General features: G+C 42.2%; 1 protein-coding gene across 1 annotated transcript in view; it reads left to right on the top strand.

Moving 5' to 3' along the window:
* Positions 1–17529, top strand: part of UVSSA (UV stimulated scaffold protein A) — a 98582-nt gene extending 81053 nt beyond the window's left edge. Inside the window, exons 13-14 of the mRNA XM_065405595.1 lie at positions 8062–8251; positions 17285–17529. Of these exons, the coding sequence (XP_065261667.1) occupies positions 8062–8251; positions 17285–17378 (284 nt within the window). The 3' untranslated portion in view covers positions 17379–17529. The remainder of the gene's footprint in view (positions 1–8061; positions 8252–17284) is intronic.
* The last annotated feature ends 7681 nt before the right edge of the window (positions 17530–25210 follow it).

The raw sequence follows: 25210 nt of genomic DNA, 5'->3' as shown, positions 1-25210 counted from the left end.
CCTCGAGGATGCTTATTTCCATATTTTAATCCTGCCATCCCACAGACAATATCTCAGATTTACCCTAAAGCAGGACCACTACCCACACAGAGTACTCCCCTTTGGCCTCTCATCGGCTCCCAGAGTATTCCTCAAAGTCCTCTCTATAGTGGCAGCCCACCTAGATCATGATCTATCCTTACTTGGACGATTGTCTTCTCAGGGCAGGCTCTCTTGACGAAACTCAGCGGGTTACCCGTACGACTATGGATTTATTCACAAGCCTGGGCCTACAAATCAACATACAAAAATTGACAGATATTAGAATTCATAGGAGCTGATCTCGACTCTGTCAGAGTGCGAGAGCCCCTTACAGAACACAGATTCCTCAGTCTCTCCACTCTCATGGAGACATTGCAAACCAGCCCTCAAATATCGTCCAGACATTGTCTTCATCTTCTAGGGCACAGGGCCACGGGCACATTTGTGATAGCTCATGCTAGACTTCTTATAAAATGCCTCCAGTCATGGTTCACCTCGGTTTACAAACTGAATAAAGACAGCCTGGACAAACCACTATTGCTACCCACCAAGATAAATCAATCCTTGAACTGGCCAACGTCAGCACGGGGATCCCATTTACACACCTTCCTCTGTCACTTCTCCTCACCACTGACACATCCCTCATAGGGTGGGGTGCGCTTCTCAAACACCTCACAGTACAGAACAAATGGTCACCCTCCAAAGTGTGTCTTCACATCAACCTCCTCGAATTCAGAGTGGTCAGGAACACATGTTCTCACTTCCTTCCACTGATCAGACACACACACACACGAAGGTCATGATGGACAACATAGCGTGCGTGTACTGCATAAATCGTCAGGGGGGCACCAGATCACCCTCCCTTTGTGCGGAAGCCGTAAAACTGTGGCACTTGGGGTGCATTTCCCACAGTGTTACAACATGAAAACAGACAGTTTCAGCCACAAGTTTCTACACAACCGTGAATGGGAGATGGACTCAGTGATTCTTCTCGACATGTTCCGATGATGGGGAACACCAACAATAGACTTGTTCACCACTTACCTGCACAAGAAATGCCCACAATACTGCTCCAGAGCAGGCGTAGATAGCACTCTTTAGAGGTTGCTCTCCTTCATTTAGAAAAATAAGTCTCTAGCCTCATAGATATGAAGAAAATCTTGAAACTTATATCCTTTGAGTCAGACTTCAACCTGCCTGAAGACAGAGGGATGAACTGGGGAAAGGGGAAGGGAAGGGCAAGTCTGCCTAAAAAGGGACAGACGAGGGACTCCCGACAACCTCAGCAGATGGCTCTTGGGTAGTAGTCAGGCATCACAAGTAAGGCTAAGACCATGTTCCTTGGGCCCTGGTTTGCCTTAATCCAGCTGATTTCAGTTGTTTATAACATTGCCAAACTTTAATCATTTGGGCTGAAATTTCCTGTTTGTTCTGTCTCAAACTGAACTTTTTTTGGAAAGTTTCAGCAAAAGTGGTTCAGTCATTTCCCAGAAAGAGGCTATGGAAAAATAGATAGTTTTGTCAAGGTTAACATTTTTTTCCCAACCACTTCTTTAAAGGGGTTCCGCGAGCTTTCCCACCTGGGTTTGGAGCAGAAATTTGAAATTTGACACCCGGATTGTCCTGGAGTCAAAAAGGTGCCCTTTGCTGTCCCCATAAAAATCCACCTAGATTCAGCAGAATTATAAGCTTCCAGCACCATTTGCAAATGCTCAGAGTTTTATAAGCTCTCTGACCATGCTATCTTTGCTAAGAATATTCCAGCCCCTCAGAACTCCCCAATGAACCACCTACATGGTAGATGGACATCTAGATCTATGGAGGAGATACAGCAGTGGCAGCAGCTTTTCGTTTGTCCCTGGGGAAGGTATGCTGGGTTCAGAGCCAAGAGATGATCAGGAGTTCTTGTCTCAGCTGTGTCTACTGATTGTTGTTAATTCTATTTGTGCATTTCACAAGCCTTATTATTGATCCAGGACTCGTACTTCTCTATCAGGGGGCCAGCAACTGAGAGGCTGCACAAGGTCATTTCTGGCAGATCTGGGAATAGAACCCAGGTCTCTAATATGGCAAATCTGAATCTCATCCACTAAACCACACTGCCTTTCAGAGTGAATGTGCCAAATATGTGTGCATGGCTGTGCTGTTGGTAACCACTAGAACATTCTGTCCTCCAAAACCAAGAATAGAACTCAACATTCCCAATTCCTAACATTTCTCTGCTGCTTAGCAAATACTGGTGAAAGCATGTCATGTGTTCCTCCCTAAATCAATGAAAGGGCCACACAGAGAGTAACAGCCTACTTTTGTTCCACTCGTTTTTAGCACAAGAGATAATACCATGGGTCTAAAGGTCCTGGCCCATGGGTCAACATTATGGAATTTATGGTTTTCCATTTGTACTTCAAAAAAAGTTAGGAAATTACATACAAAAAGCTATGTTTAAAGAATTTTAAGGTTACAAAGTCACATTCAGGGCTGGTCTACACTACCGCTTAAATTGATGTAACTTACTTGAAAAAGATGCCCCCCCCTGAGCGACACAGGTTACATCGACTTAAGCGCTGTCCATACCGACGCTATGTTGACGGGAGACGCTTTCCTGCTGACATAGCTTCTGCCCCCCTCAGAAGTGAAGTAATTATGCCGACGGGAGAGCGCTCTCCCATCAGCATAGCGCGTCTTCACCAGACACGCAATAGCGGTGCAGCTGCATTGGTGCAGCTGCGCCGATATAGTGCTGTCATGTAGACTTGCCCTCAGAAGTTAAGAAATGCCAGAATTAAAGTTTTCCATAGAACCCTAACTCAGCCCTCTTACACGTGTGCATCATGAGTCTTCTATTACATGATTACATACTTTTTTCCTACCGGATCCCTGCCTCATTTAGTGCACACAATGGACAGTGAATGAGGCAGAAAGTTGTAAGAGGAGAGAGGCTGTTCTCTTGTGTTTAAGGCACTGGGCTCTTACCTAAGGGAGAAGGATCCTATTTCTTCCTCCTTCACTGAAGTCCTGTGTAGTGTATATGAAAGCCACACGTGCAAGGGGGCTGAAATATTGTTGCAAGGGCAACTTCAGTTTGGCATTTCATTGAGTGCTTGACTTTGCAACCACAATATTCTTTTAATGTAGTTTTTTGTATGAAATACATAACTAAATAAATTCATTTCATTGTATTGTTATTGTATGGTGCCTACTCTAAAATAAATATTTTTAATGTTCCTCTTGTCACTCTGTATGTGATGATATTTGTTTATTGCTTATACCTAGTAGCACTCACAATGGACTAGACACTTTTTCTATACAGATAAGGTGCAACCCTCTTGAGGAGCTCACATTTTAAATACAGTTACACCATTTTCCTGGAAAATGTTTGATGGCAGCTGTTCCTATATTTCTGACTAAAGCCAGCTAACGTTTCAATTGGAAGCAATACTGATCTGTAGCAGGTGCTACATGTATGTATCGTGGTGATGAGGTGGTGATAGCTCTATAGCATCTACACCACTGTGGTATCATAAATACTGGTTCTGTGTTTTCATTGCCTTAGTGCAGGAATTTGGTATTTTCCTCCCGACTTCACATTTTTATTTACCCTCCCCAGGAGGAAAGTTTGCAAGGAATTCACCTCTAGTATAGTTATGCTTCTGTTTCTGCTTAGTAGTACAGTACCAGAAATAGCACTTCTGAAACTGGAAAAGATTGTGTGCCTTGTCCATATGTATTCCTGATATGTTGGCATCTTATTTGAAGTGAGTCTGGAATCCAGTGATTCCTTGATTGTTAGATATTACTAGTTCAGCCACTAGCCTCCCCTGGAAATCTCTTTTCAAAGCATAAATAACAGTAGTTGGCCATCATGACTTATTATCCAAAAATTGCTAACCAGCATAAAGGTGCATTTAAGTATAAACCAATAGCCTGGATTTGTGTATAGCAAGAGTGTGGTTATTTTTTTTTTATTTTATTTTTTTTAAGTTTTGACTTTTCTTATTTTAATTCTGGCAAAATCTACAGACCGAGAAAGGAAGTTATGTTAGTAGTTACTCTCGAGAGGCTAGTTTCAAACTAGAAACAGAACCTAAGGCCAGGCCTATACTCAAAAGTTAAGTCAACCCAGCTACATTGCTCAGGGGTGTTGAAAAATTCACACTCCTGAGCGACTTAATTAAGCCAACCTAACCCCGATGTAGACAGCGGTAGGTCGATGGAAGAATTGTTCTGTCGACCTAGATACTGCCTCTTGAGGAGGTGAATTAACTATGCCAGTGGGAGAACCAATCTCATTGGCACAGGTAATGTCTATGCTAAAGTACTACAGTGTCACAGCTGTAGCGTTTCAAGTGTAGACTAGCCCTAATGCTCTGGTGTAAAAAAAATCACTCAAACTGAAAACTATTGATTTTTTTTTCTGTGAAATTGACATTCCTCTAGGCTAGACATAATACTTATTTTTATTACTGTGTCAGTGTGGTGCTGTTGGTAACACACTCACCTCTGGCCCAGAAAGATGTGTGCTTTAGTCCCACACCAGTTTTGACATTACTTTGCTGCCCTAGTGAATGCCATTTTTAAGCTGAAATGTCAAACTGAGCTCCCTTCTGCCCACCATTCTCTGCCTGTCTAGTGGGAAGCTAAAGAAACTATGTCACTTAGTTTCCTGGCCAAAACTTCCATTCATTTAATTTAAAGAAAGTTTCCTAATGTCTGTGTATTAACTGTTATTGAGAATATTTGCTCATTGGTCTTAGTATTTGGTTCATTAATTTTTGTCTATAGCTAAGGACTTTTAAATTAAGATATGATGTATTGTTTTAACCAGTGTTTAAAAAGTCATGTCTTTCCTGCAAGTGACTTGTAACAGCATTACCAGGCAGGTCAGTGTAGCTGTGAGGATTGTGCACATGTTCACAACACAAGGTAGTTTAGAGACTAAAATAACCCACCTACTACACATACTTTGTTCTTACAGTTGGCACTGTGATTCCACACATTAGTGACCACACACTGCAAAATGAGGATCAATCATGGTCAAGAGTGTAGTTCATTCACTGCACAAAGACGCTGAGTGTTGGGTGTTTCAGTTATGTACAACAACAGTTTGTGGGGGAGAGAGGAATAGCATGCACCTATTCCACCTTCTCCAGTAACCTGTCCATTTCCTAACTAGGCTTGTAAAGCTGAAAGAACAGGGTGTTTAAGCAATGAGTGGCAGGTTTGTAAAGATTACAGTAAATAAGATGTTACTTTTTTGGGGCCAAGGAAAGGTGCCTTTACTGTTCTAAAGTAATAAACACTTTCATTCCCTTGCCAAATTAAACTGTTTTTATTTTACTCTTAAGTACAAAATTGGTCCTTTTACTAGTAATTTCTAATACATGCCAGAATGTAAAGACTTCCTGAGGGAACTAATCTAGTTCCTTTTATTTAAATGTATATAGATCTAATTAATGTTTGCTGCTTCTGATTTCAAGTGCATGAATTTGTAATGGGTACTCCCAAGAAGTCTCTGCTTATCAGAAACTTTAGGCTAGCTCGGATCACTGGTTTCTTGTGTTCTTCACTCTACTGGAAGGTAGATTAATTTTTATCCCCATGTGACTGAATGGAAAAACAATTATGAAAAAGTAATTAGTTCATATGATAATGACCAGTGTGTGTCTTGGCAGTACGGTCACTACTGAGATCTTTTTAAAAAAAAGTGAGGCTTGAACATTATTAAATTAATACTTAGTTTAAAGTATTAGATTCTAGCCATATGTTCACAAAACGGTGCTTTAAGCTCTTTGGCCCTGAAACAATGAATCATGAGGGATTACACTGACCCCCTAATCTGCAGTGTTCATCCTTTTCCAATAGTTCGCACACAGGAGCAAATTAAGTGCCTATTTTTTGTGTCAACCCTGAAGAGTATCTGGTTTTTCAGCCCTTAGTGACTTGTTAACAAACAGGTATCAGGACAAGCTGGTGAAGGCAGGCCGCTGGCCAGTCAGATGTGAAATAGCATCTCTTTACTAACTACAGTATTGATTCCCGCCTACCCTTGCAAACTGTGTAATTTTCTTTTCCCTGCTGCTAAACTCAGTAACAATGTATGAAGAGCTTTAGGGGCCCATCAATGCTCAAAAAGGCTGCTCTTCCCTGGCATTCTATTGATTTTTCTCAAAGGCTTTTAAATTGCTCCTTCATTTTACTCAAATGCTCATTTCATCTCTACTGGATGCCGGCATTTTTTCGTTGTGTTTAAACAATTGCTCCATTCACTGGGTTCCTAAACTGTGACGCCTTCTTATTACTGGGAGATAAACTGTTTAGACAGTTTTCCTTAATCTTGGATTAATCGTTCCTGTATCTGAATTGTGCTCCTCTGTATTCCTTCACTTCAAAAAATAAACTCTGTGAAGTCTTCTGATCTATCAACTGTGTGGATTCTATTTTCTCCCTTTATACTTCCCTTTCTCAGTTCATTCCTACCTCTGCTTTCTTCATCCTTTTGTTTGTACATAATTTTAATCTCGCTCTGTTTTTGTGTGCATAAAATTGATAGGTTAGATCTATCCTTTCCCTGCATAGATGTGTTAATACTCCTGAGCTGTATTTTAACGCTGCTATGGGAAATATGTTACCTCTGACCTACCTGAAACAGCATAACCTATATTTTTGTCATAGTTCATGACCACTTAAGGTATGCAAATGAAATTATAGGCTTCTTTATTAATAATAGTTAGCACCTTTGATTTTTTTCAAAGCTCTGTACAAATGTTAAGTAAACCTAATGCCACCCTTGTGCTATTGCTATTCACAGATGGAGATATTGATCAAGAAAGGTTAGGTGACAAGCCCAAGACTACTTGACAAGTTATTGGCAGAGTGAGAACTAGAACTCTGGCGTTCCGGGATTCTAGCATGTTAGTCAGTGTGCTGCTTTTCAAAATTATACTTGCACTTGTTTGTTTCCAATCCATAACTTGATTTTTCTATTTTAAGATTAATTTTCCCATGAATTTGAATTATTTTCAAATGTAGACTATGTCCCTTTTGCCCTGACCAACACCATAATCCTACCTGTTTATATTACATTATTATTCTATTAATTACACCTATTGCCCCAGTCCAGGATGGGGGCCCCATTAATCTAGACTCTGTACCAAAAAGTAATGACAGTCCCTTTCCCTAAGAGTTTATTTACAATCTAGGTTACTTAGGCCTTTTCCTATTGTGGCACGTAGTAGTAGTAGTAGTAGTAGTAGTAGTGTTAATGGTTATTCTAGTTCTGAAACTTTTAAGGCTTTAATAAAATATCAACAGAAGTTTTTGACAGTGCTAAATTAACTCTAGTGCTGTTGTAGGAAGAAGAAAGTTGGATTTAAACAATTTAAATTTGAAATGGTGGGATACTTCAGAAGTGAAGGCTTTTCCAGATTCAATATTGAGAGGATGGGAACAAGATCATATTCCTTTTCTTTAGAGTGTGCTATCTGGTCTGTCCGAAATTAGCTACGCATTTTGAAGCAATCTTAATTCCTGACTACGGAAATGCTATTGCATATCTAAGCAACCACTCTTCTCCAAACATGAAATATCCTGGGCACAAATTTTTTTTTTTAATTCATTTTTCCAAAATTTACTTGACATGATAAACTTGTGAGCTCAGACTGGCAGCTTCTTGTTAGATTAAATAATAATAACCTCCGTGTTTAGGCTACTTCTCCCATGTGAAGTGCATTCCTTGGGATTCTGCTGTTGCTCTTTTACAAGAAGTTGACTTAAGCCTTGTATCAAGAACTGTACTAGCTACCGCAGTTGATATTAGGAGGTATGCCCAATCGTCTTGGCCAGGATTGCTTCCCACTAATCTGTGCTGTAGATTAGTCCTCTTGCACCCATTAGGCTATCTAACTTAGTTTTCAGACTAAAATCCTTACAGCAACGTGGTTCTGCCCTCCTTGTGAACAGGCCCTAATACCACTGGAAACTCACAAGTTTTAGATGGGATTGTCTGATCTTTAAAATGTTTTTTTTCCCCTCTTTAAACAGAGTGGCAAGACCCAGAATTCATGAGAGAGGTTGAAGCAGCTACTGGAGTAGATCTTGGATCCTCTAGATACAGTGGGAAAGGAAAAGGAGGGAAGAACAAAGGGAAGAAGAGGAAATATCCAAATCTGACAGACTTGAAACAGGAGGCTAATACTTCTCGTTCACGGCTGGAGAAGAAAGTCTTCAATAAGTAAGATACTTACCTTATTTGAAACCCCCAACCCCCACTTCATTGCCTTTTTTAAAATTTTGATTTTAGTAGCTGTTTCCACTGGAACAAGCAGCAAGAAGCCCTCACAGCTCGCCGCAGAAAAGCGGTGCCTTCTGTCTGCCAGAGAGTGGGCGCATGGGGCAACAATAAGCTAATGAACAGGGTTATTCCTCAGGGAACACTTCACCACTGGCATTTATAAAACTGTATAAAGGCCATTTATAAGTCTTCTCCTTGCTTTCCTTGAGCCTCCTGCTGTGTGGCATTTTGCTTCCTCTCTAGAATGTACTTGTTAAATGGCTTGTGTCTGTGCAAGATGTATAGGATTTGAGAGAGAGAGTTTCAAATGACATGGGATACATTTCTGTAGCCTCAGTTTCATAATCCAGAATTTGTGATGTAACTCTATAGTAAGTGGCCCAATATTTCTTTATAATTCAGTAGTTTAGATGTAATGTAAATCTAAAAATAAGGGATGTCCCTCTTCGTACGAACAATTTAGAGGTGTGCTCAGGGGTAAGGGTGAACAGCATTGACCAATAAAAGGGCCTATGTTTGAGCTGTTTTGCTTTTGCCTGCAGTGGAATCTTGGTGCTGGTTACTGGGTTGATCTCCCCCGACCTCTGACCACTTGCTAGGTTTCCGGAAGGCCATGTCTTCTCTCTTGCCTCCCATGTTACCATCCCCATTACTTTCTTGACCTTAGAGTTGGACTTTGACCCCAGCTATACCTTAGCTGGACAAAGGTACAACACCTCCCAGTTAAACATTTGTGATCTGGGACAAAGCAGATCCTAGAGCATACAACCAGGTTTGTATTTTCCTAGACTTCGTTCCTTCTCAGAGCAGTAGTTCAGCTGGGAAGGGTTGTGGAGGGTGGTAGCTGCACACCTATTAGCCGTCCCAGGCTGCACAAAGTGGTCAGTAGGCTAGGGTAAATGGTGAAGTTGAACAGTGATAGAGAAGAAACTCAAGCTATAGAGTATAAAGGGAAGTAAAAGACTAAAGGAAATGTGTCACTAATGGTCTTCAGTTTCTCTACTAGTCTTATCAAGGAGGGGAAAAAAGTGTGTCACACTCTGTCCTCCCTCCTTTGTTTCTTATGGCAGGCTGCCACACTGCTTTGCTGTTGCTCTTTTTTACCTCAGTAAAGAATTAGGCATTGGGGTCCACTAAATGTGCAGTAAACCGGTTAGTAAAATAAGCAATTAAAGATAATTAAAGCTGTACAGATCTATGCAGTAAACTTAAACCTGTGCCTGTGTCACACAATAAATAAGAATTTGGTCCAAAGCAGCCAAGGCTGGGAGGAAAGGTTGGTTACTGATCTTCTCCCCTAAACTACTAGCTGACAAGAGACATGCTGGCCATTCAGGCACACAGGGTAAAACTACAAGTAGCCTCTTTTAGTTCTTACGCACTAGTATTCATCAGGCTCAGTACCTCGCCATTGTAATTGAAATGTCATTATAGTCTGAAAAGTACTTGGTAAAAATAGAGCATTTCTCAACAGATCTGCCCCTAGCATGTATTCAGAGTTCTAGCTGCTTACTTCCCTGACAAAAATAAATGTACTAGAGTTTATTCTTGTTAGCCCTAATAAGCCATTGCAGCTATGGAAGAAGGAGCTGGAGCCTACTCTGTTTCATGTATCCACAGAATCGAAGGCTGAATGTCAGTTATAGAATTGTTATTAGTGGTGCTGATACAGGTCACAGAGAGTACTCAGATTGACTTTCAGATCACAGGTTGTGTTTGCAGGGCTGGCAAAAACCTTTCAATTGGACAGCTGGGATATGAAAATCACCAGCAAAACATGGAACCCGTTGATCTTCTTTTACAGGGTCACTTTTCACAGGTTAAGACTTGGCTGAATTTCCCCCCTAAACTTCACCTTTTAAAAATATTACTCTGTGGCCGGTTTGTTTTTGAAACCTATAGCTAGTTTCTGCATTCTCACCCAAACTTCCTCCCCCAAAAATCTTTCTTCACTTTTATAGCCCAAGTCCCATCTTCTTGTGTTAGTAGCAGCACAAGCAACATGAAGGGAGCTGAAGCATTGTGACCTGGGCTGCTACTGTTCTCATCCCGGCCTCCTGTTCAGGGACTTGGGGAGAAGCACCTCTGCCGTGCAAACCAGGTGAAAAGCTGGTGCAGGAGAGTAGCACACAGCTGGAGAGTTCAGTGCCAACCAGCAAGCAGTGAAGCTGAGCCTCTGTCCCCTGCCCAAATTCCTGTAATCCCCTATAGGCCTTTGTTAGTGCTTCTAGGAGGGGAATCTGCTGTGTCTCTCTACCTCTTCCGAAGAAGTGAGAGTTGGAGAGTTTGCATGCCCTGCTGAGAGAGAGGCCTGGGTGGAGATTCACAATACTGTTTCCATTCCTCTCCCGTTTCCTCCAACCTACTGCATTCAGGCAGTCACTGCTGCCCTCTGGTGCCACTGGGGCCACTTTTGCCAACTGCATAGGAAACTGTCTGGACAAGGGAGTATGGGCTGGCACTTTTCTCTTTAAAGAGAGCAAATTAGTCAGGGGTCCCAAAATAAGTAATGTTTGCATGGATGTGTGCGCATATATATTTAAAGATTAAGATTGGTCATTTGTATATTATCACCTTCACTTACTGCCTGCATCTACTGCTCTCACTCAAGGCTAACTCGAGGGAAGTTAACTTGAATGTCAGTAACTTGAACCATCCCCACAGTGAAGACATGCCCACAGACAAGGGAGGGTCTCTGCTGTCATAGACTTCCAATGGAAGGCGGCATCCCATCATCCTGACTTACAGATCTGTTTACTTAGTTTTAGTCTTGTTAAGGAGGAAATTAGACCTTTTTCTTTTTACAGAGATTATTCTCTTGTGAGGCACTCTCATACTGTGATGATGGGTACCATATAAGAACTTGGATAGAGAAACTTCAGCATGCTTCAAACAGGGTAGCAGTTGATGTGCCTAGAAACTTTCAGACACCGAGTGGTGTGACCAACGCAAGTGAAACAGAGTAATCAAATTATCAATTCAAGAGGCAAAGTACTAAAAAACCACTGATGCTGGACTATTATGTTCAGAGCATCAGACTGTGTTAGTTAAACACCATCCAAGGGATAGCATTTGTTTTAAAATTCTGCATTTTCCCTTGTTTGATGCAGTGGGTATTATAACTTAAAAAAAAATTCCACATTGCTTTTCTTGCTTTTGGTCAAAAAATGGCACATTTTCTGTGAAATTCTCATATTATCAGGTCTTCGTCAGAGAAGTCAATAAGCCATAAAGTTTTACTAATCAGAATTTCACATCAGCCTTTACAAAATAAATTCAAAAAGCTGTTTTTAGTTTACTGTGCTTCGTGCTAATGATTTTGAGTGTGTTTGTGTGCGAGGCGTGGGGAATCAAACCTGTCATGTTTTAATAGGTTTCATGGTTTGCAGCACTAAACAAGATGATAACCTTGGCTCTTTATAACAACCCCAAATTACTTGAAATGTACAGGTGATAAACCCAGGCTCTAGTCTGCCAATAAAGTTAAGTGAAATTGCACACAGATCATCAGAGTGGGATCTCATTTCATTTACAGTATCGCACAACCCAGTGGTGCTAATGTAAAACCTACATGACATGAAAGTGTCAAGGCCACTGTGCAGTGCTAAAGACTCACTTTTCTCCTACCAATTAGATAATATTTGAAGTGCAAAACCATGATCACATTTTTCTTATTCTGGCAAGAACAGAGCTACAACCCTTGTTAACTTTGCTGGTAGAGTTTTTGTTAAAGGGACACGACTTTCAAGGTGTTTATTTCAGAATATTGACGTCTGTTACAACTGCTGCTGAGAAGAGCTTTACCCTGTCCATTTAAAAGCAGTAGTAAGAAGTTTCTTCTGTTTTCAGAGGTTTCAAAATGGTTTTCAGAGTGAAGCAGTTAGAGTTATACAGGGGCAATTAAAGTGCGTCTCCTGGTGCTCAGCTACCATGGAGATAGTTTGGGTATAAAAACCCAGATAGAACAGACTAACACTAAGATGTGACCCTGCAAGATGTTGGGTGCCCTCTATTCATTGAGTTCAATGAGCACCTTGGAGACCAGGCCCTGGTTCTACAAGACATCCTGCAGCCACCCTCACCTGTCGTTATTATTTGTATTACCGTAGCACTAGGAGCCCTAGTCATGGCTTTGAGATAGAAATACAGTCTGGAGAGAGTAGGTATCCTAGCCCGCAGTATGTGACTGTGATGGTTCTCAAGGCACCCAGGACTGCAAATCACCTTGTTACCTCCTGTCTCCGGAGTGAGGAAGTCTTTCTTGTAGCTGAGAATCAGCTCCCTGATACCACCAGCCTTTCATTCGCTCAGGCACTCTTCTCTGGGCTTTGCCAGCCCTAACTTCGCCTTGCATATCAAGAATAGGTGTGTGCCATTCCCTGAGTCCCTTTGAATCATTCCCCTGTGATATCCAGCCCCTGACACTGGCTACTCACAGAAATCCCAGGTCCTCTGTACCCAGAGGTACAGTGTCCTTGGTTTACCAGTTTTACCTTACGCCACCGCTTCTGTAAACTGCACAGCACTTGAGGACATCTGATAAAATAAAAGTAGGTTTATTTTAAAAAGAACAGAGATTTAACTAGAAACAGGAGAGAGTGGGGGAGAAGGAGACTGCTCGTGCTCAGCAGGCACCACTCCAGGCATGAAACATTGGTCCTGGCCACCAGCAGGCATTAAAGATCCCATTCTACTTCTTGCAAGTATAGGAGTGTTAGCTGTACAGTCCTGGCTAGCTTGAGTTGTGGACAATTATCCATCCTGCCTACATGAATTTACCCTGCTAGATACGCTTCTTTGAGTGCTTGCACATGTCCATTCACAGTGGGTGGGTGTGCACGCCACGTGCACAGTTGTCAGAGAACTCTTTTCCCTCAGAGGTACCTGTCAGGGTGGCCCGAGCGCCCTTTGTCCCCACACACCACTGCGTGCTGGTAGAAGAGGGTGGAGCTGCTCCCAACCTGCTCAGTTCCTTCTTACTTCCATTGATGGTTGTCGGAGCAATCTCAGACTTGTCATAAGTGCTTCCCTCACTCCTATCATACATATACATATACATATTTGTTGTTGTTGTTGTTAGGAATTAGTTAAGTTGAAGTTAGTTTTAGCAATATATTTTAGTCTTCAGTCTTTTTTGGAACAGTTTTTCACCTTTTGGTACTGGGATCGGTACCAGAACAATGTCACTCTCACCAGATTTTAAGTCCTGCAGGACTTGCGCTAAACCTACGCCAGTCAGTGATGAATGTTTGGGAGAATTCCACATAAGTGACAAATGTCACATTTGTAAGGGATTTAAGCCCCATTCAAAGAAAATAGCGAGCCTCAAATGTTTACTCATGGATGCAGCACTTCACCCTCCATCAGACTCATCTCACGTGGAGAGCACCCCAAGTACATCAGCTTCGGTATGGAGTGCACTGGAGATGTCTGCAGCTCCTTCGTCCCTTCTTTAGGCTCGGTATCTTACTTGGGTGTGTCCGTGCCAAAGCCAAATAGAGGCAGAGCTTCTACGAGACATTTTGGCAAGAGTCACTCGCTGGAGCATTCTTCAGCTAAAAAGGGATCACTGCCTCTGGAGCCTGTGTGAGGTCTGTTGAGGGTGCCCCTGAAGGTCTCTGTGGCAGAGCCATCAGGCATTGCCACTCCCAACCATCTGCAAGGGACCTGCTTAGCCTCTTGATATCAGTATCCCGGGAAGTGCAAAAAGGTTTGCAACCAGTAATGATGTCTACAACGCCTACCTCACTGCTTCAGGGACCCACAGTACCGTTATCCGCCAAGCTTCCGTAAAGGCCAGTGCAATCGAAAGGCAAGCCTCCAATGATATCCCCAGTACTGCCATCTCCGGGTTTGGGCTACTTATCCCCAAGTCCTATCTGGTTCTGCCTCCCTCTCCCACTGTTGTCAGACATTTCGGATTCTTTCTTTTCAAACTCAGAGATGCATTCATCTGTGCCCCATCCAAGACAGAGGGCATACCTTCCATCAGAGACTTGGGGACCATGGGTCACGCAACAGTTGCAACACTGGCCTTCCCTTAAGGGGCAATGGTCCAGTCAAGGATGGGCCCCAGGCCCATATCAGTGGCCATTCCATTATGTTAACCAGGCAATCTACTTGCCAATGTTCTTCCCAAAACTCCATGCTCATAGAGATAAGGAGAAACTTCATTTGTTGGATATAAGAAGGGCTTTAGCTTTCTTCCTGGAGCATATTAAGTTCTTAAGGTCCTCCATGCAGTTGTTTGTTGCAACTGTGGACAGAGCTAAGGGCCAACCAATTTCCACTCAGAGAATCTCATCCTGTATCTCTTCATGCATTCATTTATGCTACTAATAGGCTAATATAACCCCAACAGATAGGGTATTGACACGTTGCACTAGAGCGCAGGCAACTTCAGCAGCTTTCTTGGAGCAAGTGTTGATTACAGACATTTGTAAAGCATCAATTTGGCCATCAGTGCACACTTTTGCTTCTCATTATGCCATTTCCCATCAGTGCAAGGACAGTTTCGGACGGGTTGTCCTACAGTTGCTGTTCAGGTAGACTCTGACCCTACCTCCATGTTTATCTGCCTGTTTGTCACCTATAGTGGAATGGACACAAACAAGCACTCAAAGAAGAAAAAACTGTTACCCACCTTTCTGTAACGGTTGTTTTTTGAGATGTGTTGCACACGTCCATTCCACGACCCTCCTTCCTATCGCTATTGGAGTTTATCCAATATGAAGGAACTGAGGGGATCGGGGCAGCTCTGTCCTCTCATACCAGCACACAGTGGTGTGTGGCAAGAGAGCTGCCTCAGCTGATGCCACTGAGGGAAAAAGTTCTCCAACAACTGTGCACGAGGTGTGCGCACGCGCGCACACACACACACACTCTGAAATGGACACGTGCAACACATCTCAAAGAAGAACAGTTACAGAAAGGTAGGTGTGATGGGCTGGACCCCCCTTCCAGGGTGCCACCTGATGTATTGGGGTCCCACTGAGCCTGCCCATTCCACCAGTCTGGGTTCCCTCACCCTGTCCTGCGTGCACATACACACACAGGTGGGGACACGCTCAGCTGTAGAATCACACAGAGTTTGCAATCAGCTCTGTGTAGGAGGACTCAGCTCAGGGAATTGCCCAGCACTCTGGTGCACACACCCTCTGGAGTGTAAACCCAAAATTATATTGTCTGGCGCAGTATAGAGATCTATACAGCGTAAGCTCATGAAATTCGCTCCCTCCCTCAATGTGTAGGAAGATATGCACAGCTTTTTGCGCTCCTCCCTCCCCCCCCCGCCTCGTTATGAAGTGCACAAACTGGATTTTAGAATAAACAAAAAACAAGTTTATTAACTATAAAAGATACATTTTAAGTGATTATAAGGGATAGCAAACAGAACAAAGCAGATTACTGAGCAAATAAAACAAAACATGCAAACTAAGCTTGATACGCTAAAGAATACTGGCTACAAATAATAGTTTCTCACCCTAAATGTTGTTTTAAGCAGGTTGCAGAATTTCTTTGGGGACAGACAGCTTTTGCTTGCAGCTTAAAACTCCAGGTATATCCTTCATGGGTCAGACACCGTTCCCAGATCGGGCTCAGCCCCCACCCCCCAAGTTTAGTTCCTTTGTTTCTTCAGGTGTTTTCCTTTCCTTCCTTCCTTCTCGGGCAGGGAGGCAGTGGAGAAGAACCAAGATTAACTTACTCCCCAGCCTTAAATAGGATTTACATATGGTGGGAATGCTTTGTTTCCTAGCTTGACCCCCACCCCCTTTCAGTGGCAAAATATCAGAAGTCCAAAATGATGTCCAGTACCAGGTGACATGATCACCTGACCCTGCAGTGTCAAAGCAGCAGCCCAGGAAACTTCTCAGGAAGGAGGGAGAGTAGTATCTTCAAAGTCCTATTGTCCTTCCTCATGGCCCATCCAGGCTGTTTGCATACTGTCTGGTGGGCGTTCCCCAGGTGAAAACAAAGATGTAATTATTACATAGTCAATATTTCTAACTTCAGATACCAGAAATAATACATGCATACAGATTGGATAATCACATTCAGTAAATCATAACCTTTCCAATGATACCTCACATGACCCATCTTGCATAAAACATATCTTAGTTATGCCATATTCATATCATAACAATATTTCTATGAAGAATATGGGGCATAATGTCACAGTAGGTAACCGTTTATTTGCAAGGTATTATCCTCCACTTTCTTTCTAAGGTATTGTAGTGTTTGTATGAGTTAAATAGCTGCCATATTCCATCTTAGAAGTGGGATGGGGAAGGGATAAAGAGATTCCTTTCCTTTATATAGTAGTAAAACATTTGGGGAACCTTTGAAAGGAAGGTTGCAATAAAGTGTGTCTTTTTAATTGAACAGCAAGCCCTTTAAAAGGCATCTCTAAATAAGATATTCACCTAGTTTTGAGTTTTGATATTGTAATGTTCTTTTCATAAGAAAAACTACTCTAAGAAATGTCTTTGCGATAAAACTTCTTGATTCTGCATTGCATAGTCTCTCCCCTTTCTAAGAGCACTCTCTGGGATTTCAAAGGTGAGATTTTGCAGAAGTGCCGTTGGAGCACAAGTGTGATTGAAAACCAATGAGACTTGTGCCCCTAAGCGATTTAAATGCTTCTGAAAAATCCCACTTCAAATGTTTGTCTACCAAGGATGGTGCTGTAATGAGGGTAGAATGTACAACCATTAAACTGAAAGACTTTAATTTGTTTACTCCTATTAATAAAAGCCACTGTTGAATTTAAACTATTTGTATTGTTGCAGCTAATTTAGTTAACATGACAGATTTGTTCTGCCTCATCAATGCGGTGCTCAGAGGCCTGATTAGTGATTAATCATACCTCACTCAATTTTTTTGCTAACATTAATAAACATTTCCCATGACTCTACATATAGAATCAACTTAGCTGTTAACTTGTTTTCATCCACCTCTTGCTTTTTTTTACAGAGGGGCCATGAAACGGGTGGTGAAAGCAATGAATCGAATGGACCAGAAGAAGCATGAGAAGTTTGCAAACCAGTTTAACTATGCATTGAATTAAGTTGCAAGAAAACAGAGGACCAAAGAGGAGAATTAACAAGACTGCAGCTGTACAAAACATTTCTCTAACACCTTTATATTCAAACTAAAATATTGTGTTCTACATTTTTACTGGGGTTATTTTTTAATTAGTGTCAACTTCTGGTAACTTATTAATATTTGATAATGAACATGAATTTTAGCAAAGATGACAGGTTTCAGAGTAGCAGCCGTGTTAGTCTGTATCCGCAAAAATAACAGGAGTACTTGTGGCACCTTAGAGACTAACAAATTTATTAGAGCATAAGCTGGGTTGTAGCCCACGAAAGCTTATGCTCTAATAAATTTGTTAGTCTCTAAGGTGCCACAAGTACTCCTGTTATTTTAGCAAAGATGTGTCTGTACATAATTGAATGCATTTAACAATTTGATAACTACTTGGAATTTACATTAAATGGAACAAGCTTTATGGCTTGTACTTATTCTAATTAAAATGCTGAGATATTTTCCTTTCTTAGTGGACTGATATAATTTTTACATTTTGGTGTCAACAAAAGAGGCTGTTTACAGTTTGCTGTGACAGGAGAAATCCTTGCTGAAGGCAGGATCCAAAGCAATTAGATTTGTGCCAGCGATCACTGTAAAATGTATTGCTCAACCTATGGCTCTTGAGCCTGGTCTGAACTCGAAAAGTTTACCATTCTAAGCACCATCCTGCCCCTAGAATGCCTGTAAAAATGCCATCCCCACGTACAAAAGGATTCCAAACAGTTTACATGCATTCAGAAACCAATGGGATGAGACTTGCTTTCAACAGGTCTAAGAACCACTTCAGTCTGAATAGTTTTAGTACCAGTGGAGTTGCTGAAATAGCTCAGTTAGTTGTCCTACTATCATCCCACAGTGCATCTGTGGCCTTTTCAGATGTTCCAGACCCACTGCTTCTGGGAGTTGTGCCACAACCTGTAGGGTAGGTACCCAGAATGCATTGCAGTTGAAATGGTTTAGAAGAGCACTACTGTGGAGCAAAAGTATGAGGGTTTTTAAAGTGATTCTACAAAAACAACAAGGAGTCCGGTGGCACCTTAAAGACTAACAGATTTATTTGGGCTACCCTCTGATAAAGTGATTCTGCAAGGCTAGTCTGAAAGCAGTGAATTGCTTGTGCTTAAACAAAGTCTGTCCAATCACTTCATTTCTGTCGGATAGAAATGGAGTTCACGTGTCTGATGGGCGCTTTACTTGCTATAGCTGCATCTCAAGCAGGGTGAATGGACCATTGATCCAGCATTGAACACAAGGCTACAAGGTCGGGCAATGAAGTGCTGAGCGAGTCAGGAAGGAGGGAAGGGTGTGTCGTTTAAAGTTGTATTTTCATGGGTACTACATAAGAGTTTTTGATAAAATACTGAATCCGAATTGTTTCTCCTGCTCTGAATGGTGTTCGCTTAGCCTGCTTTCGCCTGTTTCAGGTGCTTTTCGAAGTATTAAAGAAATTAAAAATCTTCAGTCTAGCTACTGACCAGATCTGACAATAGCTAATTTACAATTGTGGCAAATACATATCTTGACATGTGCAAGCACCACTTGGAAAGCAGTTAATACTGAATCTTGATAATTTATCTTGCAGTGGTTTGCAGCTTGGGAGACTTTTATTTTTCTCTGTGGAACAAGTATTTAGAAGCTGTCGTTTCAAATCACAACTAAAGTTCCAGATATTTCATTGGGAAGTTGGAACCTCTAAGGCCTTGACTACACTAGGAAATAATGTTGTCAGTTAGGCCGGCTGACTTGGCAATGAATGCAATTTAACTGTAAGCATAGACAAGAACAAATTATGATCAACATTGGATCAGTTGAATCATAGAATATCAGGGTTGGAAGGGACCTCAGGAGGTCATCTAGTCCAACCCCCTGCTCAAAGCAGGACCAATCCCCAACTAAATCATCCCAGCCAGGGCTTTGTCAAGCCTGACCTTAAAAACCTCTAAGGAAGGAGATTCAACCACTTCCCTAGGTAATCCATTTCAGTGCTTCACTACCTTCCTAGTGAAAAAGTATTTCCTAATATCCAACCTAAACCTCCCCCACTGCAACTTGAGACCATTACTCCTTGTTCTGTCATCTGGTACCACTGAGAACTGTCTAGATCCATCCTCTTTGGAACCCCCTTTCTGGTAGTTGAAAGCAGCTATCAAATCCCCCCCTCATTCTTCTCTTCTGCAGACTAAACAATCCCTTTCCCTCAGCCTCTCCTCATAAATCATATGCTCCAGCCCCCTAATCATTTTTGTTGCCCTCCGCTGGACTCTTTCCAATTTTTCCACATCCTTCTTGTAGTGTGGGGCCCAAAACTGGATACAGTACTCCCAGATGAGGCCTCACCAATGCCGAATAGAGGGGAACGATTGCGTCCCTCGATCTGCTAGCAATGCTCCTACTTTTACAGCCCAAAATGCTGTTTGCCTATGCTAGCAGATGAAACATTTAAGTGGTTGATTCAGAAGGCTAAGTCATGTGTTTGAATGCTATCTAGGTGATTAGATGCTCAGTGATTGTCATACAGCAGGAAAGAATAGTAGTGGTTAGGGAACTGGCTTAGGATCTGGGAAATAGGAGTTCATGTCCCTGCTCTGCCACAGCCCTCCTTCACGATGTTGGGGAAGTCGTTGTGCCTCAGTTCATCTGTAAAATAGGGATGTAATGCTTCTCTATCTCATAGGGGGTGTTGTGAGGATAAATGCTTAAAAGATTGTGAAACGCATGGAGAATTACTGTTGAAAAGCAAAAAGAGGCATCATTATTATTACATGCAGCTGTAGGATCTTCTGGACTAATGTTCACACCATTCACAGCAGGGGCATAGCCAAGTGTGGGCCTGAGTGGGCTGTGGCCCACCCACTTATCTAGTCCCACTAACCCATTCCCCCGGGGGGGGGGTCGGGGTGCACGCAGAGTGGGGCAAGCCCCGAGCGCCAGGCAGGTGGGAGCACATAGATGCGCATTTTTCCAGGGCCCCTGGTCAGAGCATCTATCACTCCCCAATAGGCTGAGGGAGTGGAGAGGCTGCCCCAATTGCTCTTACCGCCACCCTCTGTCATTGCCCACCCACCCTAAGTCGGGGCCCACCCAAGTGTCACATCCTGGCTACGCCACTGAGTCACAGTTATCGGTTCTGGTAGTAATATTAAAGATTTCAGTGGCCATAAAGATTGAGAGCCTCCTGCTTACAAAACAGCAGTTTCTTTCCCCACACCCCACAAAAGAGAGGGGGCACAATGGCACTGCTCTTCACGGTGGACTTGAATCAATACTATAAAACCCTTGGAAACACTAGACCCACTTCAGTTGCTCCCTGCACTGTATACATTTTTTTCTTCATTTCTTTAATAACCCCTTGCTTTGCTTTTTCATTTGATTTTTCTGAAGGGAGACCAGTAGATTTAGGCTGCTAGGTAAGAGATTGAAGTCCAGGACCTCCATGGTCGCATTCTCTGAAACGCTTCCAGTTCCACACACAGGGCCTATTAGACAGGCAGAACTGTAGGGTCTCAATGCGTGGGTAAGACAATGGCATAGGGAGGAGGGTTTTAGGTTTATAAGGAACTGGGGAACCTTTAGGGAAAGGAGGAGCCTATACAGAAAGGATGGGCTCCACCTAAACCAAAACAGAACCAGAGTGCTGACATGTAAAATTAAAAAGATCATAGAGGAGTTTTTAAACTAACCACTGCAGGAAAGACGACAGGTGTGGAAGAGCACATGGTTGGATCGGACATATCCCATAGGGGAGGCTCTATTAAGAGGGATCCTCTATATCCTAGTGAAGAGGGGACGACAGAAGTTGATAAAGTACAGGAAGGAATGGAAGAGAAACAGTCAAATGAAAAAAAGTCCCATTCAATTACATCACATGAAGGCAGACAGCAAAATAAGGACAAATTGTATAAGTGCTTGTATACAAATGCTAGAAGTCTAAATACTAAGATGAGTGAACTTGAGTGCCTGGTATTAAATGGGGATATTGATATAATAGGAATCACAGAAACTTGGTGGAATGATGACAATCAATGGGACATGGTTAATACTAGTGTACAAAATATATAGGAATGACAGAGTAGGTCTTGCTGGTGGGGGAGTGGCACTATATGAAAGAAAGCATAGAGTCAAAATCTTAAGTGAATCAAATTGTACCATCGAAATTCCATGCTTGAACAAGAAGAGTATAGCAGTAGAAATATACCACCAACCACTTGATCAAGATGGTGATTGTGAAATGTTCAGGGAGATTAGAAAAACCTCTTCCCCTCCCCTTCTTGGGAGCCACTCTCACGAAAACATTTTCTAACAAGAAGTGGAATCTCTCTGACATCAAGGAGTGATAGAGCAGGTTCCTCTTTGGTACCAAGGGAGGGTTTTTTTATTCAACATATTACCTAGTCTCCAAGAAGGGTGATTGGAGACCCCTTCTCATCCTTTACCATCTCAACTGCTTTATTTGCAAACTCAAGTTTTGCATTGTCATGTTGGCATCTATATCTCCGTCCCTGGAAAAAGACAGTTCTCGACATGAAGGACGCTTACTTTCACGTGGGCATTCACACCACTCTCCAACATTGTCTCAGATTTATAGTCTGCTCTGACCCCTTTCATTACACCCTTTCCGCATTGCTGCCACCCCCAGGGTCTTTACCAAGGTGTTCTCTGTCATAACTGCTTCTATCAAACTCTGTGGTTTCACAGTCTTCCCCCTATGTCGACGATTGAATCCTTGTCACCAGGTCATGCCAAGAGGCCCATGTGTCAGCTTTGACAATGCTAAACTCCTTTGAGGGTCAGAGTAAACACCAAAACATCTGTTCTCACCCCTACACAGACTTTGGACTTCACCAGAGCATCCTTATATTCCATCACAGCAAGGGCTTATTTGCCAAGAGACTGGTTTCAAACTGTGAATGTTATCGTAGATCAGATCATAACCAACCCCAGAAAGCTTCTCAGACCTCTCGCTCTCTCTCGCTTAGGCCATCTGGCCTCATGCACTTACGTCACGCCTTTTGCAAGACTATACCTTTGTTCCCAGAAGTGTGGCTTCAAACTGTATATTCGCCAAACCAACAGTCCATGAGCACCATAGTGACTGTTCCCACCAAAGTGATATTGTCACTGTCATGGTGGAAGAACCCCTGTCAGGTTTTTGTCAGTGTTTCCTTCCTTGCCCCCGCAGTAGACAGGCCAATCATTACTGATGCATCCCAGGTGGGGAGCTCACTTGGACAGCTATACAGAACAAGGCACTTGGACATCTCAAGAGTCTAGGCTGCATCAATGTTCTAGTTATGAGGAGTTTGAAGAGCTTGGAAAACCTTTCTCCTGTTCATTCATGGTCACCGTGCCCTCCTAATGTCAGACAACATCATAATAACCTTTTACGTTAACAAACAGGGAGGAGCGGGATCTACCTCCTGGGTGCAGAAGTGGTCAGTCTGAGGAACTGGTGCATTGGCAACCAGATTAACCTGTCAGCTGTCTACCTCCCAAGAACCCAAAATGTGCTAGCAGAGTCTCTCAGCAGACACTTTGCAGCTGATCATGAGTGGAAATTTCACGAATCTGTGGTAAACACTATTTTTGCTCTATGCGGGACCCCCATCAGGGACCTGTTAGTCTCCCAAACAAACAGGAAGTGCAACATATACTATTCCAGAGGAGTCCTGGGTCACCACTCACATGGCAATGCTCTTCGTCCGTGGTTAGATCCTCTGACCTATGCCTTCCCTCCACTACCACTCCTGACTTGAGTTTTGCACAAGATTCCACAGGACAGGGCATGCGTCATTCTGATTGCTCCAAGAGTTCTGAAGGAACTCAAATATGAAATTGCAGAACTATTAACTGTAGTATGTGACCAATTGCTGAAATAAGCCCCAATACCTGATGACTGGAAGGTACTAATGCAATGCCAATTTTTTAAAAAGGGCTTCAGAGGCAATCCTGGCAATTATAGGCCAGTACCAGGCAAACAGGTGGAAACTATAGTAAAGAACAGAATTGAGACACAGGTAAACATGATTTGTTGGGGAAGACTACTCAGGTTTTGTAAAGAAAAGTCATTCATCACCAGTCAATTAGAATTCTTTGAGGGGTGTCAACAAGTATGTGGATAAAGGTGATCCAGTGGATACAGTGTACTTGGACTTTGACAAGATCCCTCACACCAAAGGCTCTTAAAGAAACTAAGTAGTCATGGGATAACAGGGACAGTCCTCTCATAGTTAAGTAACTGGTTAAAAGATAGAATAACTAGTAAGTTTTCACAATGGAGAGAGGTAAAGGGTGGGGTCCCGCAAGGATCTGTACTGGGACCCGTGTTCTTCAATATATTCATTAATGAGCTGGAAAACAGAGTGAACAAAAGTGGCAAAGTTTGCAGATGATACAAAATTATCAAGATATTTAAGTCCAAAGCAGACTGTGAAGAGTTACAACGGGTTCTCACAAAACTGGGTGACTGGGCAACAAAATGGCAGATGACATTCAACATTGATAAGTGCAAAGTAATACGCACTGAAAAAAAGTATCCCAGCTATACATATAAAATGGTAAATTAGCTGTTACCACCCAAGAAAGATCTTAGAATCACTGTGGATTATTCTCTGAAAATTTCAGCTCAATGCACAGCAGCAGTCAAAAAGGCTAACAATGTTAGGAACAGTTGTAATAACAGGGCCTACAAATTTACCCTAATTTTAAGATCAGTTGTAAAAAGCATATGAAAGTTCATAAAATGTTACAATAATCTATAATACAAATGTTAATAGAAAGTAAGTCAAGTTGCTTTCAACAATGAGTGTTATAAACAGGTGCAAAAGAACCAGAAAGAGAAACTAAATTAGTCCAAACAAAAAGGCCACGCTGATCTAATTCAAGGACTATGTTGAAGTCATGCTTGGTAAAAACAGAAGATGTGGAACTGGAAATTAATGAACCAAAAATGATATGTCAAATATTAGAACAAATTGGTGGAGAAAATAATGATGAGATGGGCTATTTTGCCCACGATTCCTTTTGTGGGTCCTTAAAGAAAGAACAGATAGAGAGGAAGGACACACGGAAGCTACTGAAGCAAGCATCACCATCATAGCTGCCACCCGCACTGTCCTGATGGATGCCCTGACCAGACCGGGCCAGATAGAGGGACCTGGATGACATCACACATCTACCAGCTCTAGCTGAATCCCAAGCACCAACTGGGATGAAAGGGGATTGGACTTGAACAACAACAGCTCCAGCCCATCTCAGCTAACTTATCTTTCCCTCCAAAAGGACAGTTCTAACCATCTAAGAGACTGTCAAACAAGGGGGGGTGTTTCCTTCTAAAAACTTTCCACATCAAGGGAAAAGGAACAAGGAACAATGTTAAAATGAAAGCCTTATTTAATACTTTACATTTCAAATTCTGTAACTGTTTTTCCTTGTCTTTATCTTTTATTAAAGATTTAAGGGATTTTTAATGTTGTGTTTGCCATGGTGCTAAGGCTAAAGTCTCTGTATAACCAACCCAGGAGATTGTTTAACTCTGTTTAATGTTGGACAGTGATTGGGTTATGTTAACACCTTTGGTCCATTTATCTCATCTAAATTAATACAACAGAACTTTTAGGAAAGGGATAGAAAATAAGACAGAACAGATAATGTAAATCCATGGTACGCCCGCACCATGAATACTGTGTCCAGTTCTGGTTGCCACAGCTCAAAAAGAATACAGTGGAACTGGAAAAGGTTCAGAGAAGGGCAACAAAGATGATCAACGGAATGGAACAGCTTCCCTACGAGGAGAGACTAAAAAGATTA

The sequence above is a fragment of the Emys orbicularis genome, chromosome 5 (genome assembly GCF_028017835.1).
Source record: "Emys orbicularis isolate rEmyOrb1 chromosome 5, rEmyOrb1.hap1, whole genome shotgun sequence".
In the NCBI taxonomy this organism is placed as follows: Eukaryota; Metazoa; Chordata; order Testudines; family Emydidae; genus Emys; species Emys orbicularis.
The sequence above is the reverse complement of the archived record's forward strand: the minus strand, read 5'-3'. Positions and strand labels throughout refer to the sequence as shown.